The sequence below is a fragment of the Strix uralensis genome, chromosome 19 (genome assembly GCF_047716275.1).
Source record: "Strix uralensis isolate ZFMK-TIS-50842 chromosome 19, bStrUra1, whole genome shotgun sequence".
In the NCBI taxonomy this organism is placed as follows: domain Eukaryota; kingdom Metazoa; phylum Chordata; class Aves; order Strigiformes; family Strigidae; genus Strix; species Strix uralensis.
This window is the reverse complement of record NC_133990.1, coordinates 15,654,670-15,669,322: the sequence shown is the minus strand read 5'-3', so window position 1 is coordinate 15,669,322 and position 14,653 is coordinate 15,654,670. Positions and strand designations below refer to the sequence as shown.

At 60.5% G+C, this 14,653-nt stretch overlaps 2 protein-coding genes across 4 annotated transcripts in view; one reads left to right on the top strand and one right to left on the bottom strand.

The window, feature by feature from the left end:
• Positions 1-2,930, bottom strand: SSTR2 (somatostatin receptor 2). The gene is made up of 2 exons (XM_074889084.1): positions 2,855-2,930; positions 1-2,358 (listed from the first exon to the last, which is right to left on the bottom strand). Exon 2 carries the CDS (start codon positions 2,274-2,276, stop codon positions 1,161-1,163), a length of 1,116 nt encoding a protein of 371 aa, XP_074745185.1. The 5' UTR covers positions 2,277-2,358; positions 2,855-2,930; the 3' UTR covers positions 1-1,160.
• A 7,379-nt stretch (positions 2,931-10,309) lies between these two features.
• SLC39A11 (solute carrier family 39 member 11) overlaps positions 10,310-14,653 on the top strand; it is a 97,407-nt gene continuing 93,063 nt past the window's right edge. For 2 of the 3 annotated variants that reach the window (XM_074889311.1, XM_074889309.1), the window contains exons 1-3: positions 11,266-11,412; positions 11,519-11,632; positions 12,660-12,698. In XM_074889311.1, the coding sequence (XP_074745412.1) occupies positions 11,386-11,412; positions 11,519-11,632; positions 12,660-12,698 (180 nt within the window). In that variant the 5' untranslated portion in view covers positions 11,266-11,385. Of the gene's footprint in view, positions 10,339-11,265; positions 11,413-11,518; positions 11,633-12,659; positions 12,699-14,653 lie in introns of those variants that run through there. The other variant, XM_074889312.1, reaches the window with a different exon arrangement.

Sequence of the window (14,653 nt, the reverse complement as noted above, 5' to 3'; positions counted from 1 at the left end):
TGCTTGCTCACTGTGTGCCGTGGGGCTGGTAGCCCCAGTGATCCTCGGGGACCCTCGGACAAGCCCAGATCTCACCCAGACGCAGGAGCCGTTGGCAGCGGGATGTGCCGCAGCCCGGGTGCTCCCAACCCCCGGTGTGTTGTGGGGCTGCTTAAACGCTTCCAAGGATTTCCCACCAGGGACTGGTGCTGGGCGATGGTGCCGCGGCTGCTCAGCCAGCCCGGCTGCGACTCGCCGGGGAGAGCAGCGACATCGGCTGCCAGTGCAGCCTGGGATGGACCGTGAGCAGGTGGCAAGAGGGGCAGCGGCTACTGGGGAGGGAAAAAGGGGAAAATCCTCCACCTGAGGAGAAAACGTGCAGGCAGGTGACATCACAGTGGGAGGAGAGAAGGGGCTCTCCTGCCATGGGGTTGGTGGAGGCAGGGTAGGAGCATGGTGGGACCGGAGGGGCTGCTGGGGTGGCAGAGCTGCTTCCCGAGGGGCAGCCGCCTCCGTCCCGGTCCTGGCGTGTCACGTCTGGGCAGGGCGGCTGCTGCAGGCAATGCAGTCAAACAGCAGTAGGGAGGCTTCGGGGGAGGCGATGGAGTAACTTATAAGCCGGGCAAAATACAACCCCAAATATCCTTGTCTCCTCAGGCAGGGTGACTGCGGGAGCACGCTTGGGCTCTCCGGAGAGCTCCCACCAGGTCTTTGCCATAAGCGGTGCATCTCGGCGGTGGCACACGTGTTGGCACGCACCCGTGGCCTCGGCTCCTCCTGAGGCCACCCCGCTGCGTGCGTGTGGCCACGTGCAAGCACCCGTCCTGGGGCAGAGCACCCAAAGCCAACCAGCCCCAAGGGTAACTCCTGGGGAAACCAGCGGAGCCGCCCCAGCGATACCTGTGGTCCACGGTGGTACTTTGGTGTTGAAAAGCGCCGCGTTGCTACAAGTTGTCTTTGTTTTCCTGGCGAGGCAGCTCCTCCTGAACCGTATCCTTCCCAGCACTTGAAAGCCAACCCACCAGCAGCTCAGGAGGAGCCCAGCTGAGGGCCCCCCCGCCATCGGTGTGCGCGTCCCCTAAGCTGGTGCTCCTGCCCCGATTCCGTACTTGCCACCCCCCTGCTGCAGCTGGGAGCAAGCGGGGAGAGGAGAGCAAAGGAAGGACAACCCCGCCGTCCTCTCAGATGCTCGTCTGCAGGTCGCCATTGAGCAGGGTCCTTTGGGTTTCTGTGGTCTCGTTGAGCCTGGATTTGTCCTGCTTGCTGTCGCTCCGGTCCGCCTCGTCCATGCCGCTGACCTTCACCAGGCAGAGGACGTTCTGAAAGCTCTTCTTGAAGTTGTCGGACAAGAAGGCGTAAAGGATGGGGTTGGCACAGCTGTTGGCATAACTGAGGACCACCACGAAGTCGAACATGCCCTTGAGGACAGGCGTGGGCACGATCAGGACGGAGACTGAGGAGACGTTAAAGATGTAGAAGGGGAGCCAGCAGAAGATGAAGACAGCGACCACGATGGAGACCATCCTGGTGACTTTCTTCTCAGACTTTTTCCTCTTGGAGGAGCCCACTCTGATACCCGAGGACTTGACTTTGATAATGATGAACAAGTAGCAAAGGCAGATAATGGTGAGAGGCACCAGGAAGCCCAAGATGAAGGCGTAGATGATGAAGCCTGTGTACCAGGCACCTGACTCTCCCGGCCAGATGATGGTGCAGCTACTCCTGCCGTGATTATGCTGCACCCCAGCGTAAATCATGATGGGCATGATCACCAACAGGGAGACGCCCCAAACGGCCACATTGATCATTTTGGCTGTCCTGGGCCGCCTCCACTTGGCAGATTTAATAGGGTGGACGACAGCCAGGTACCGGTCAACGCTCATAACCGTCAAGCAGAAGATACTGGTGAACTGGTTGATCCCATCCACCGTCATGACAATTCTGCAGATGGCTTTGCCAAAGGGCCAGTGAACCAGGGCGACCTGCATGGCCAGGAAGGGCAGACCGAGCATGAACAGCTCATCTGCGATGGCCAAGTTGAGGATGTAGATGTTGGTGATGGTCTTCATCTTGGCGTAACGAAGGATGACGTATATCACCAGCGTGTTGCCACACAGCCCGACGATGCAGACCACGAAGTAGATGAAGGTGAGGATGGCGTTGCTGGTCAGGTCGAAGTGCTGGCCCGTGGCGTTCTGCGACGCGTTGGCGGGCGCCTCCACTGAGAAGTTGTCAAAGGGGGAAGCCGGGGAGAACCAGAACGTGGTGGCGTTGGGCAGCTCGTAGTCCAGCTCCATGGCTCCGCGGGTCCCTGGGCGCTGCTGGTTCAGGGGAGCCGAGATGTCATCTCCCCTTGCTCTGGGGATAGAGGAGAAGATTCTAGAAACCAGAGAATAAATAGAAATGAAGGGATTCCTGGGGAGGCTTTGCCCAGCCTGCTGCCAAGCTCCGTAGGAGAGATGCTCCCTGGAGGGGCTTTCCCCAAACCACCTCCCCCGTCTCCCCCCCCCGGCGCCGTCCGGTGCCGAGCGGGCTGCCCTGGACACGCCGCAGCTCCTCCCGACTCTGCAATACCGGAGTCCCCCCCAAAACCAACCGGGGAGTCTCCGGTCGGTGAGACGGACCCCGGGGCACTGAAGAAAACCCTTTTTTTCCCCTTGTCTCGCCTTTGGGTGGGCTGTCAGCCCCTTCCTGCCCGGCCGCGACCCGGGCCGCGCACCCCAAGCCCGGACGGCTCCCGGGGAGGGGGAGCCCGGGGCGGGGGAGCAGCCCCGCACCCCCACACCCCCCTCCCGCACCCCCGGTCCCATCCCGCCGCTGCAGCCGCCGAGGGGCACCGGGGCGAGGCTGTCGGAGCCGCGGCCCCGCCGCTCACCTGCTCCCCCCGGCCCGGCCCGCTGGGCAGCGGGGAGGTGCCGGCAGCGCCCGCGGCTCCGCTCCGCTCCGCTCCGCACCCGCCGTTCCCGGCGCGGCTCCGCCGCTGGACCCAGCGCACCGGCTGCGCCCCGCCCCGCGCGGGGCGGCTCTGCGGGGCCGGGGCGGGGACAGCCCTGCCTGCCCTGCCCGCGCTGCCCACCTTCCTCTGCCCTTCTCTGCCCACCCTACCTGCCCGTGCTGCCCTCCCTGCCTGCCCTGCCCGCGCTGCCCACCCTCCTCTGCCCTCCTCTGCCCACCCTGGTGCTCTGCCCACCCTGCTTGCTTTGCCTGTCCTGCCGTGCTCACCCTTACCTGCTGACACTCTCCACGCTGTCCACACTGCCTTCCCTGCCTGCTCTGCCCTCCTCTGCCCACCCTGCCTGCCCGTGCTGCCTTCCTTGACTGCTCTGCCCACCCTGCCTGCACTGCTTTCCCTGTCTGCTCTGCCCACACTGCTTTTCCTGCCTGCTCTGCCCACCCTGCCATGCCCACCCTGCTGTGCCCGCTGCCCTGCCAGCACCCACCAAGCCGAGCAGGACACCCGGGCTGTCTGCGCCTCGGGGTGCTGCTCCCCGAGGTCCAGCTGGCCCCGTGGGCCCAGGGAGTGGAGCCCCTTCTGCTCGCAGAGGCTGATGGTGAAGGGCGCCCAAACCGGGGGGCTTGGGGGGGTCCCAGGGGCGTGTGCTGGGGGTGCTGTGCAGCAGACAGCGGGAGGGGAGGGACAGGGCAGGGGTGATGGCAGCGTGATGGCCACGATGTCACCCCAACTGGATGTAGATGTCGGTGGTGGTTTTCATCTTGTTTCATCTTGGAGACCTCCAAGAGGTGTCTGAGTCCCAAAGTCTCCCGGGAAGCTGGATGTACCCTCGCCCCAGGATTTTGCATCTTGTGACCAAAGGCAGGTCCTTGGTGGCTTGGCACAGCCCGGGGCGGGGGGAGGTGGGAAGGTGACAGGGTGCCTGCCCACAGCTTTGGGGTCCTCAGGGACTTGCACGATACGGGTGGCTACTGCCGCAGCCTCTCGCTCCGCAGTTACCCAGTAACGACAACTGGAGGAGGAAGACCAAAAAAGAGAGGTTTGGGGGAGATAACCTCTGCTCTGGTTTGTTTGAGATCATGAAAGCAATTAAATAATAGCTATTCCTCCCCCCACACCCCCCCCTTTCCATCACTTATCAAAGAGACAATAGAAAGCAGGAAATTAAGAGTGACTTGGAACAAAGAGCCCCCAGCCAGGCTGCTGATTGCGGCAAGAGGGGCTGGGAGGTTCCCGTTCGTGCTTAGCCGTCCACTTCCCAAGGTGGAGCTGAGGACACCAGGTCGTGGAGCACGAGTGAGAGCTGTGATCAGCCTTGTAAATCTTTAGGAGGCTGGAAAAAGCTTCTCCTGAAATAAAGGATGCGGAAATTCACATCCCAGTGAAAGTGCGTGAGGAGAGGGTAGGGAAGAGGCAGGTTTGGCTGCTGCGGGTGGCAGAGGGGGTCTCTGCAGGGTGCTGCCCACTGGGGTTGGGGTGTCCCATCGCGTGTCACCGATGGGCTGTGCCCTGGGCCACTGCTCTGGGCAAGGGGCCTGCCCATGGCCCTGGGGACCACTGCCATGCTCTGCCTGCTGGGAACACAGGCAGGGCTGCAGGCAGAGCAGAGATGCTCCCCGACACTGGGGAGGAGGGAGTGCAGCTCTCCAGCGTGGTTCAGGAGAGGGTTTTGACACAGGCTTGGGGAGGAGTGGCTGGAGAGCTGCCAGTCAGAGAGGGACCTGGGGGGGGTGATTGATAATGAGCCAGCAGTGTGCCCAGGTGGCCAAGGAGGCCAATGGCATCCTGGCTTGTATCAGTGATAGTGTGGCCAGCAGGGACAGGGAAGGGATCTCACCCCTGGACTCAGCACTGGTGAGGCTGCGCCTTGATGAGTGGGTTCAGTTTTGGGCCCCTCACTCCAAAAAGGCCATTGAATGACTCGAGCGTGTCCAGAGAAGGGCAACGGAGCTGGTGCAGGGTCTGGAGCACAGGTCTGATGGGGAGCGGCTGAGGGAACTGGGGGGGTTTAGTCTGGAGAAGAGGAGGCTGAGGGGAGACCTCCTGGCCCTCTGCAACTCCCTGAAAGGAGGGTGCAGAGAGGGGGGAGGAGTCTCTTGAGCCAAGGAACCAGCGCCAGAACCAGAGGGAATGGCCTCAAGCTGCGCCAGGGCAGGGTCAGACTGGCTCTTAGGAAGGATTTCTTTGCAGAAGGGGTTGTTGGGCGTTGGAATGGGCTGCCCAGGGCAGGGGGGGAGTCCCCATCCCTGGAGGGGTTGAAGAGTCGGGTTGACCCAGCGCTGAGGGATCTGGTGGAGTTGGGAACGGTCAGTGTGAGGTTCCTGGTTGGACTGGAGGAGCTTCAAGGGCTTTTCTAACCCAGATGATTCTGGGATTCTGTGACACCTTGTGACCTTTTCACAGTTGTTTTATCCTCTCTCGGTGGGTTCCTGTGCCCAGGAGGGATGTCCTGACCATGCCCTTCCCTCAAAGCCGCATCAGCAGCCGCTGGCAGCAGCGGGAAGGGCAGTGCCAGGCCTTGCTGTGCATGTTTCCAGTGCTGCCTCCTTGAATTTCTCCCCTGAATGGGTGACTCCCCTGCGGACGGCAAGCCTTACTGGTGGCAGGTTGGTCCCCCCTCACCCCAGCACCGAGACCAACTCCCAGCCTGGGCTCACAGTGGGGTGAGCGTGGGGATCCCAGGGAGAGCGTGGGAATCTCGGGGTGTGCATGGGGATTCTGGGGTGAGTGTGGGGATCCCGGGGTGAGTGTGGGGATCCCGGGGTGAGCGTGGGGATCCTGGGATGTGTGTGGGGATCCTGGGGTGCCTCCCACTGGCTGCAGGGCTGCTCAGGGCTGCCTGTGGAGCATCAGCCATCCTCTGTCCTTTGCTTTCCCCTCCGTGGGAAGCTGGTGTTGGAGGCAGGGGCCAGGGAGCTGTGTGAATTCAGCCAGCGAGCTCATCTGGCTAAAATCAGATCTGATCTTCATTAAAAAAACCCCAAACCTAATGAAATGATGGGCCGGTGTGTGTTAAGGGGCTGATCTGAGCTGATAACCATCCAGCAAGGAGTGCCGCAGCAGCTAGCTGAATCGGGAAACCGTGCTTGAGCCTTTTGAAGATATTTTTTTTTTTTCTGCTTAGATTTAGGGTTGAATTAAAGCCTAGTGGAGAGTCTGATCTGTATCTCTGGGTGGTCCCTGGTTCGGAGTGATGTTGTACCCCAGCAGCTGGTTTGGTGCTGGCAGATACACTCCTCTTTGTCCTTTAGCCTGGGAAGCCTCCACTCTGCTGAAAAGCAATTTGCTGGCAGGGCTGGATATAGGAGAAATGCACGGCCTCTTCCCACACAGCTTCGATGGCCGATAGAACCCATGGGAGAGGGGCATGGGGATTACGTGACCACAAAGAGGTTTTTTAAGTCCTTCCAAGTTTCCTGCCATCCATTCCCAGCTGTTCTGCAAGACTCCCCGTGGAAAACAGCGCTTTCAACCCCTGTCCTGGAAATGAGTGTTGTAAGGAGCTGGGGGTTTGCTTGCCAACAGAGGGGTAGGGTGAGCCGGCCTTTCTCCCCGATACGTGGAGGGGAGGCAGCAAGATCTCCAGCATTTTAGATGTTTAAGAGGGGTTTAAGAGTCGGGTTGACCCAGAGCTGAGGGATCTGGTGGAGTTGAGAACAGTCAGTGTGATGTTAATGGTTGAACTGGAGGAGCTTCAGGGTCTTTTCCAACCCAGATGATTCTGGGATTCTGTGGTTCTGCAGGAATGAAAGAGGCTGTGTTGGACTGGTCTGCGCCGTGAGATGGTGGAAGGGAACTGGGGAAACTGGGAGGCAGCTGCTATTCTCCAACAGACAGGAGGGGAAGGTTTTGCCGCCGGGCGCAGCTGGCCCCGGTTTGCTCCTCCTGCCCTGCGCTCACCTGCAGCCACCCCACGCTGCTGGGGGAGAGATGGGGGTGCAAGGGCCTCGTCACCCACTTTCGGGTCCCAAGTGTGTGCCACGGGGTCCCTGCCTGCCTCAGCCCTGTCCATTGCTGTCTCAGGAGTACACCCACCCACAGCCCTTCTGCTGGTGTCACCCTTCACCTCTGTTAATGACCGATGGCAAAAACACCGAGTCACCACTCTGCACCCAGTTTGTGCTGGGAGACAAGTCCCTGGGGGTTAAAGTTTTCTCTCATGTCCTTTCCCCCTCCAGCTGCAGTGGCCCATGGCGTGGTGGGAAGGGCCTTTGCAGGGAGTGACATGACGCCTCGCTGGCCCTGTCACTGTCCCCACTCTGGGCGCGGTGGGTGAAGTGCCAAGGAGCCCCCGGGGCTCCTCATTGCCTTTGCAGCATGGTGAGCTGGCCCGCCCCACGCACGGGGTAGTCATGCCCAAGCCTGCTCCCGCCCAGCATGCTGCCCTCGGAGGGACCCCGCTGTCCCCCACGGGCACAGGTCCAGGGCCAGCACAGGCAGGGATGACTGTGGTGTTCCCTCTCCCGTGGGCACTTTGGGTGGCACTGCCCTCTCCGTGTCCTTTCCCTTCCCATCTCCAGCCCAACAGCCACCAGCAGCTTCGGTGGCTCTGCTGACGCCTGGCTGGAGGCTGCCTGGCTCAATTACAGGGATGCCTGGGATGGGGGGAGGCTTTGCTTTCTGCTAATTAGCCAGACAAACAGGCCTGGACCATCTCCCCGCACCCCCGAGGCAGGGCAGAACCAGGCTGGTTGCTGCCGGACAACGTGATCTAATCGGGCATCATCGGGCAGCGTCTGTGGCAGTGATGGATGGGGAGGGAGAGGCGGCCAGGGGGGGTGGTAGCATCCCCGCACCCCCACAGCCTCCAGGCCCCGCAGGACGCAGGTTTCCCCGCAGCCCCGTGGGTGGGAGCCTCTCCTGGGGGGGGGTTCTGCACCCCCACAGGACTCCTTCCCCCGGGGCTGCCTCCTGCTCCTGCCAGACCTCACTGCAAACGGCTCCTTCCTCCCGCTCCCACCTCTCCCATTCTCGCCCTGCTGTTATTTGCCTCCGTAATTAGTTTATTGATCTCTACTGAGGGTACCAGGGCTGGGCTGCAGCAAAAGCTGCCGCACACATTCCCCATGAATCATATCGCTAAACCCCTGATGCTAATGAGCCTTTGGCAACCACGGACTGAAATCTCTGCTCCTGCCCATGCCTCTCCCTGCTGTGCTTGGCTTGTTGGAGGGTCGTGCACATTAAACCGGGATTTAACTGTGCTCCACGTTTGGCAGTCAGACTTTCCTGCACCAGCTTGAAGTGCCAGGGTGGGTTACAGTTGGATCTGCCTGTGCTCCCGGCCCCTCCTGTTCAGAGCAGCCACGCGTCGTGGCTCAGTGCTGGGGGGGGACTCTGAGCCCCCCCAGCCTTGCACCGGGCCCATCGCGTCTCTCACAGCGAGCCTAAAGCCGGTGCAGAAGCGTAAAGCTGTCATTTTGGGCCCTGTGACTTATAGGTGCCATTCGCTCGTGGGATGGAGGTGGCGTGGCCCTGCCTGGCCCTGCCTGCGGTGCTGTGCTGCTCCCGTGCCCTGGCCTCCGCGATGTCTCTGGATGTTTCTCGGTGGCCGCCTTGGGGTGGGTCCAGGCTGGCTCCGTCTACTGCCCTGGCTTGACACAGGACGGGGGGGATTTGGGTTGGGAAAGGCCCCGGCCGTGAGCCCAGCCTGCACAAAGGGGACACGGAGCGGGAGCTGTGCCCGGCGAGAGGCACGTCTGGGGCGTCTCCCAACCCTTCTGCCTGCTGCAGCCGCCCCAGACAGCACTAAGGATTTTTATTGTAAAAAAACAAGGGATTTGGGTCCTGGCTGCCCGCTGGCCCCAGGGCTCCCTGGAGCCGGGACTGCGGTGCTGCCCCTTGCAGCGTCTCATGCACCTTAATGAGAAAGATTGTGCAAGAATTTGTGCCCCTTTTGTGGTTTAAAATGCATTTTAGGGACTCTGAGTAACGCACGGTTGTGGCCGTTGGCCTCATCCTTCCCGGTGCTGCCAGCCCTTTGCCTGCCTGCACTGGGGCACAGCGGGGGGGTACCTGCTGGTCTGCCCAGCGTGGGGAGGGGGCTGGACTGGACCCTGTCCCCGTCCCTTGGGCAGGACCGTGCAGGCAGGCAGGCAGGAGGAGGTGCTGGGGCAGCCCCGTGATCCTGGGGAAGGTGACGTGGAAGTGTCCCTGCACTCCAAAATGACGCTGGGGAAGGAGGGGGGTGAAGTGATTTCACTGTTTCTGCACAGAGTCTCACTGCTGTCACGACTGTCCCCATCTCCTGGGGCTGCCCACATGTCCCCAGGCAGGGACATACATCCCTGCCAGCCGCCCCCAGATCATGGCAGCAGTGTGCAGGGTGGGCTCCCGTGTCAGTGGTGTCCCCACGGCCAGCCCCGCTGTCACCGGCTGTCCCCAGCCCTGCCAGCACTTCTGTCACGGCTGGCCAGGGAACCCCGGGGTGGCGAGGGGACCTCTGTTTGCTTTGTCCCCATGTCCCTCCCAGCTGTCCCCTTGCGCTGCACCTGCCTTGTTACGGGAGCTAATGAAGGATGCAGGCAATTACAGGGGGGATTGATTAAATCCGAAATGAGGGAGGTTTCAAATGGCCTTGACCTTTCCCAGCTGTGTCAGGGGAGGCTGATCAAAGGCTGTTAAAAGATAAACACTCTAATAAAGACGGGTTATGTTGCAGAAGAGCTGGATGTGTCCTTCTGCCCCGCCCTGCACCTTCTGGTGTGGCACAAGCAGGAGGCAGCAGCAAGCCCTGAGGCTGGCCTGGCTCCCTCTGCCCATGGCCCTTGGCGTAAGCCCCTCACCCCACCACCACTGAGCTGCTGGGGAGGAATCGGTGCTGGAGCCGCTTCTGCCCCCAGCTCATCCGGGGCTACAGGCTTGGCCACCACGTGCCCTGTGTTGGTGCTTCAAGGGGATGTCAATGGGTGGGAGAGGACATGGCGGTGGCCAACGCACCGTGTGAAGGCTGTGCTGGGGATGGGGGTGCCAGCGGTGATGGTGGGGGGTTGTTCCCAGCAGGCTGCCGTGTGCTGATCATTAAGGTGCAGCCCCTGGTTGTTAACGAGCACAGCACGAGCACAGCTCATCACACCCATGTCAGGGCCGTGCTCACAAGCAGCAGGAAGGGATCTAAAGACCACGAGCTGCCCGGGAGGAGGGTGTCACCTCTCCGCGGGGGGCTGCGCCGTGCCCGGGGGTGACGGTGACAGTGACAGTAACACCTTTCCCCCAGCAACTCCTTGCCGCGCCCGCCCGCACCGCCCGCCCGCTTCACTCTCCCGCCACCTCACCCGCCCGAACCGCAGAGCCGCGGGCGGCCCGCCCCCGCCGCTCTCCCATTGGCGGAAGCCGCGGCGGTGGGCGGGGCCTCGGTGGCGACACGTGTGCCGGCACCAGGAAGTGGTGGCGGGGAGCGCCGGGCGGTGAGCGGGGACGGGGGGCTCCGGGTTGGGGGGGGGAGTTGTCCCCATTTTGGGGCTGTGGGAACCCTGGGCCCAGCAGGGTGGCTGTAGGGCCTGGGGCTGCAGGGAGCCGGCACCAGCGCCGGGGCACTCGCTGGAAGGTTTTGGAGAAGGAGGAGGAGGAGGAGGAGGAGGAGGAGGAGGAGGAGGAGGAGGAGGAGGAGGAGGAGGAGGAGGAGGAGGAGGGGGGGGGGCGCGGTGGGGTGTTGGCGTCCCCTCCACCTTGGGGACTGGGGGAGCATGGGGTGCTGGGGGGGGTGCGTGCTGGAGGAGAGGGGGTGTCCCTCTCCCTGAGCCGGGAGGTCGCGGGGGTGGTCTGACCCAGACACCCACCCCACAGGGTTTGGCCAGCAGCCCTGGGGGGGGGGGGGAGAGCAAAAAGGCCATAGTGTGTGTATTTCTTATATATTTATATATAAAAGTATAAATATATGAGTGTCTTGAAATATTTACATATAATTGTATAAGCATATGTGTATTTTTATATATTTATATGTCTGTATTTATACACATGCGTGTGTTTTCGGAGCAGTGCTGCTCCCTGGGCCTCACCGGGGTGTGCTCAGATAACCCCCCCCCCGCCCCTGGCCACCCCTCAGGCACAGCCCTGAGCCATGTTTCAGTGGCCCATCCCCAAGACTCATTCCCGTTTTCGCTCAGTTCTGGGTGCTGCGAGGGCGTTTGCCTTCAGGACCAGTAAAATTGGGTTTTGGCCCAAATAAGTGCCACCAAGGAGCGGCACGTGATGCACGTGCCTGGGGGCCTCCTGGGGACCTGGGATGAAGCGGCCCCTCACCCGGTGGGGTTTGAGCACCGTTTCTTTGTGTTTTTCCGGAGCTGCTCTGCCCTGGTGCTGGCTCGAGCCCAAAATCAGTGTGGGGTTGTGCACCAGCTGGGATGTGGCGCATCTCATCTCTCCTTGGTCCCTCCTGCTCCCCTGAGCACGGATTAAATTGCAAAGCCTTGCTTACGGGGAAGAGAGAAGCTTAGAGGGGCGTTGCAGGGAGGATGCTGAAGCTCCCTCTGTCCCCTTTGGTGAGGAGGGTGTTGGGGTGCTCCCCTTTAACCAGGGAGGAATTTGGGGGTTATTCTCTGTCTTTAAACACGAGGTGCTTCTCTTGACGCGCCTCATCTCTCCTAGGTCAGCATGATCCCGGGGCACGGGCCGGTGATCCAGTCGGTGCTGGGAACCTTCCTCACCTGGGGGCTGACGGCGGCTGGCTCGGCGCTGGTGTTCGTGTTTTCCAGCGGGCAGGTGGGTGCTGGGATTGTGTCTTCCATCCCCGGGAACTGAACGGGGTCTGGGATGAAGGGCTGCACTCGTGGGTGGGTTTGGCTGCCAGGTCCCAGGACTTGACATTGGGCTTGGGAGGTCCTGGGGCAGGAGGAGAAAAAAATCCAGCTCATTTTTCTCCTGTGTGTCAACACAGAAGAATAGAAGGAAATGAAATTCCTGTCCCTGGGCTGTGGTATGTGCTGTAGTGCAGCTCACGGTGTTCGGGAGATGGGGCAGAGCCGCAGGCAGGGCTCTGTGTTGGGAACAGCAGGTTCTCCTCCTGTAACCTGGTTTTGCTGCCATGTCTCCAGCACAGGGTTCGGGTCAGCCCGTGCTCAGAACAAGCAAAGTGCTGATCTTTAAGTCACCTTGTATTTCAAAATCAGAGGCCTTCCTTGCTGTTGTGTTCAAAATTGCCCGGATGGATTTATTATTTATGCCTCTCTCTTGTGATGATTTATTCAGAAGTTTGAGGCAAAGTGAGACTCCCTTTGCACTAGCACGTTGGTTTTTCTTCCTGGGGGAGAGCGATGTGATAAAGAAGAAAAACTGCACCAGGAGTGAAGCGGGCAGAATCTGTGCTGGGTTACTGGAAAGAGTAATGGCTTTGTTTATAGCAACCTGTTATTAGAAGAATTAAATCTTCAAGTGGGAGAAATGCAGGGCAGCGTGCACAGATGGGCAGGAATGTTTCTGATTTACCTTCCTGCATCCTTTGGCGTGGGCGCTGGCTGGGCCGAGCCCAGCCCGGGCAGTGTGGGTGGGTTGAGGGAGCCAGGGTGCGCTGTAGGCTCGGTGGGGTGCCGTCACCCCAGGATCGTGGGCTCCTCTGCGTGAGAAGGGTGACTTTTGCCTCAAAGCACAGAAATCACTTGGGTTGCAGAAACGAGAAGAAAGTTATGTGAGTGCAGCAGCGGTGCAGCTCTGCACGGTTTGTGGCGTGGTTGTGCTCGGCTGCTTCTGCTGGGAATAAATGGTTTTGGTTTGTGTTTTGTTTTTTTCGCAGAGGCGGATCCTAGATGGGAGCTTAGGCTTCGCTGCAGGGGTAAGTACAGCATCCTTTTGCTCCTCGTCTCTGCCTGGGTTCTCCTGCTGACACCTCTGAAGCCCCGCCACACTTTGTTTGGTTGCCTGCTCATGTTAGTGTTTTTTGGATAACTGCCTGAGGTGCAGGTGGGGCGGGGAGGAGCGTGATGTGGTGCTGGTCACATCCTGTCGTGTCGGTGCCTTGTTGGTGAGGGTGGAGGTGGCACGAGGAGGGTCACGAGGACGTTGAGCTGCCCACGCTGGGTTTGGCTCTCTTGAGTTGAACTCTTCTCACTTCCTTGGGCTTCTGAATCGCTCCTGGAGCACTTGTGTGGTGAAGGTGGGCAGGAGAGCCCTTGTGCTGGAGGCTCATGGCTCGCTCTGTGCTTCTCGCTCTCCTGCGAGGTGCTTTAAGCCCTTGAGAGAAGAGGGAAGGAAGACGCTGCAGCTCTACATCAAGGGTGCTCGCTAAATGTGGGGCTTACTGCATCTTTCTTGAAGGAAGATGTGACACTGTCTGGCTTGAAATTGTGTTGGGGCTTGTGAATTTAGACCCCCTGCTCCCTGGGTGATGGCTGGAGGCTCATTCAGACTTGATAAATCACATTTGTTTTCCTTTGAGAGCTGGAGTATGCCTGAGCCCGGGGGATGTGCTCTGGGTGGAAGGTGCCTTTCCCCAGCCCGTGGGGTGGGCGCACAGGGCTCTGCCAGCTCCTCCTCGCTCTGTCCCGGCCGTGTAGCTGGCACCTGGAACATGGGTGACGCTGCTAGGATTTGGGGTGAACCCCGAGCCTGGCGCCGCGGGCGATCTGTCCTGCAGCGTGCAGTGACGCCGCTCATGCCGGGGCCGTGTGTGGAGTGGGGGCCTCTTCCTCCCTGGGCACCCCCAGATGTTGTGACGCCACTAATTAAGGTGCGATTTTGAGTGTTTGCAGCTCTGGAGATCGCAGGTTTTCTGCTCTTCCCAGTGCCTGAAGCAAACCGAGCCGCACCAAGTGAGAACCTGCCGCAGTGGGTGACAGGAAACCCTGCAGAGCTGGGTTTGCTCCCAAACAAGCTTTCCTGCAACGTGCCTGCGACCTGCCAATGCTGTCAATAATTCAACTTGTCTGTTGTAGCGGATTCTTGGGCCGCTTTATAATCGTTTGCATTAGGAATTGCTCGTTCTGCAGCTTTTCCTCTGTGGTTTGATTTCTGAGCTGTTTTTCTCTGGAAGACACACCCTCATCCCTACAAGCCAACTTGGAGCCACTTCTGTGGCGTCGGGGAGATGCTGCTGGGGACACTGTGGGCTGGGCTGTCCCCTCGCCATGGCATCTCTATCTCCCAAAGCAGGCAGCGCTGCCGTCCCGCAGCTGGGGAGGCACTGGGGCGCAGCGGGGTGTTTGCCCCGGCCGAGGGCTGGCTCAGGTGCTGCCCCGGTGCGGTGCCGTCCATCCCGTGGCCACCGCGTCACCCTGCCAGGAGCCCTGAGTCATCCCTGCGCGGCAGAGGTGTGGCTCGGCTGGTGAAGCAGAAGTCCTGCAAATGTTTGCTTTTCCCTCAGCTTCTTTCAATTTGCTGTGCTTGGAGCAGGAAAGGGGAGGGTTTTTTTTTCTGGGGTTGCTGCAGTGTTTGGAGGGGAATGTTGTTGAGGAAGCCCGTGGTGGCAGGTCCTGCTGGCAGAAGGTGCTGCCACATAAACCACCCACGACCTGCAGTTTGTGAAGGTTTTTGGGTTGCGTTTGTGGGCCTGAGGTGCTGGTTGGGGTGAGCTGCCTGCGTCACCCAGCGCCACGACCAGCTCTTTTGGGGGAAGATGCCAGAGATCCACGGGTGATTGTGCCACAGTTGCTTCTGGGACCACTGGGCTCACTGGGAGCAGGTCCTTGCTCAGTGGTTGAGTGTTTGGGTGGCAAAAGCACCGGAGGTTGGAGCTTTTATCCTCCTTTTGCCTCAGTTTGCTCCAGATGTGCCCGTAGCTCTTTGCCTTGT

Coding starts and splice junctions, on each gene's coding strand:
- SSTR2 (XM_074889084.1), bottom strand. CDS start 2,276: ATGGAGCTGGACTACGAGCTGCCCAACGCCACCACGTTCTGGTTCTCC.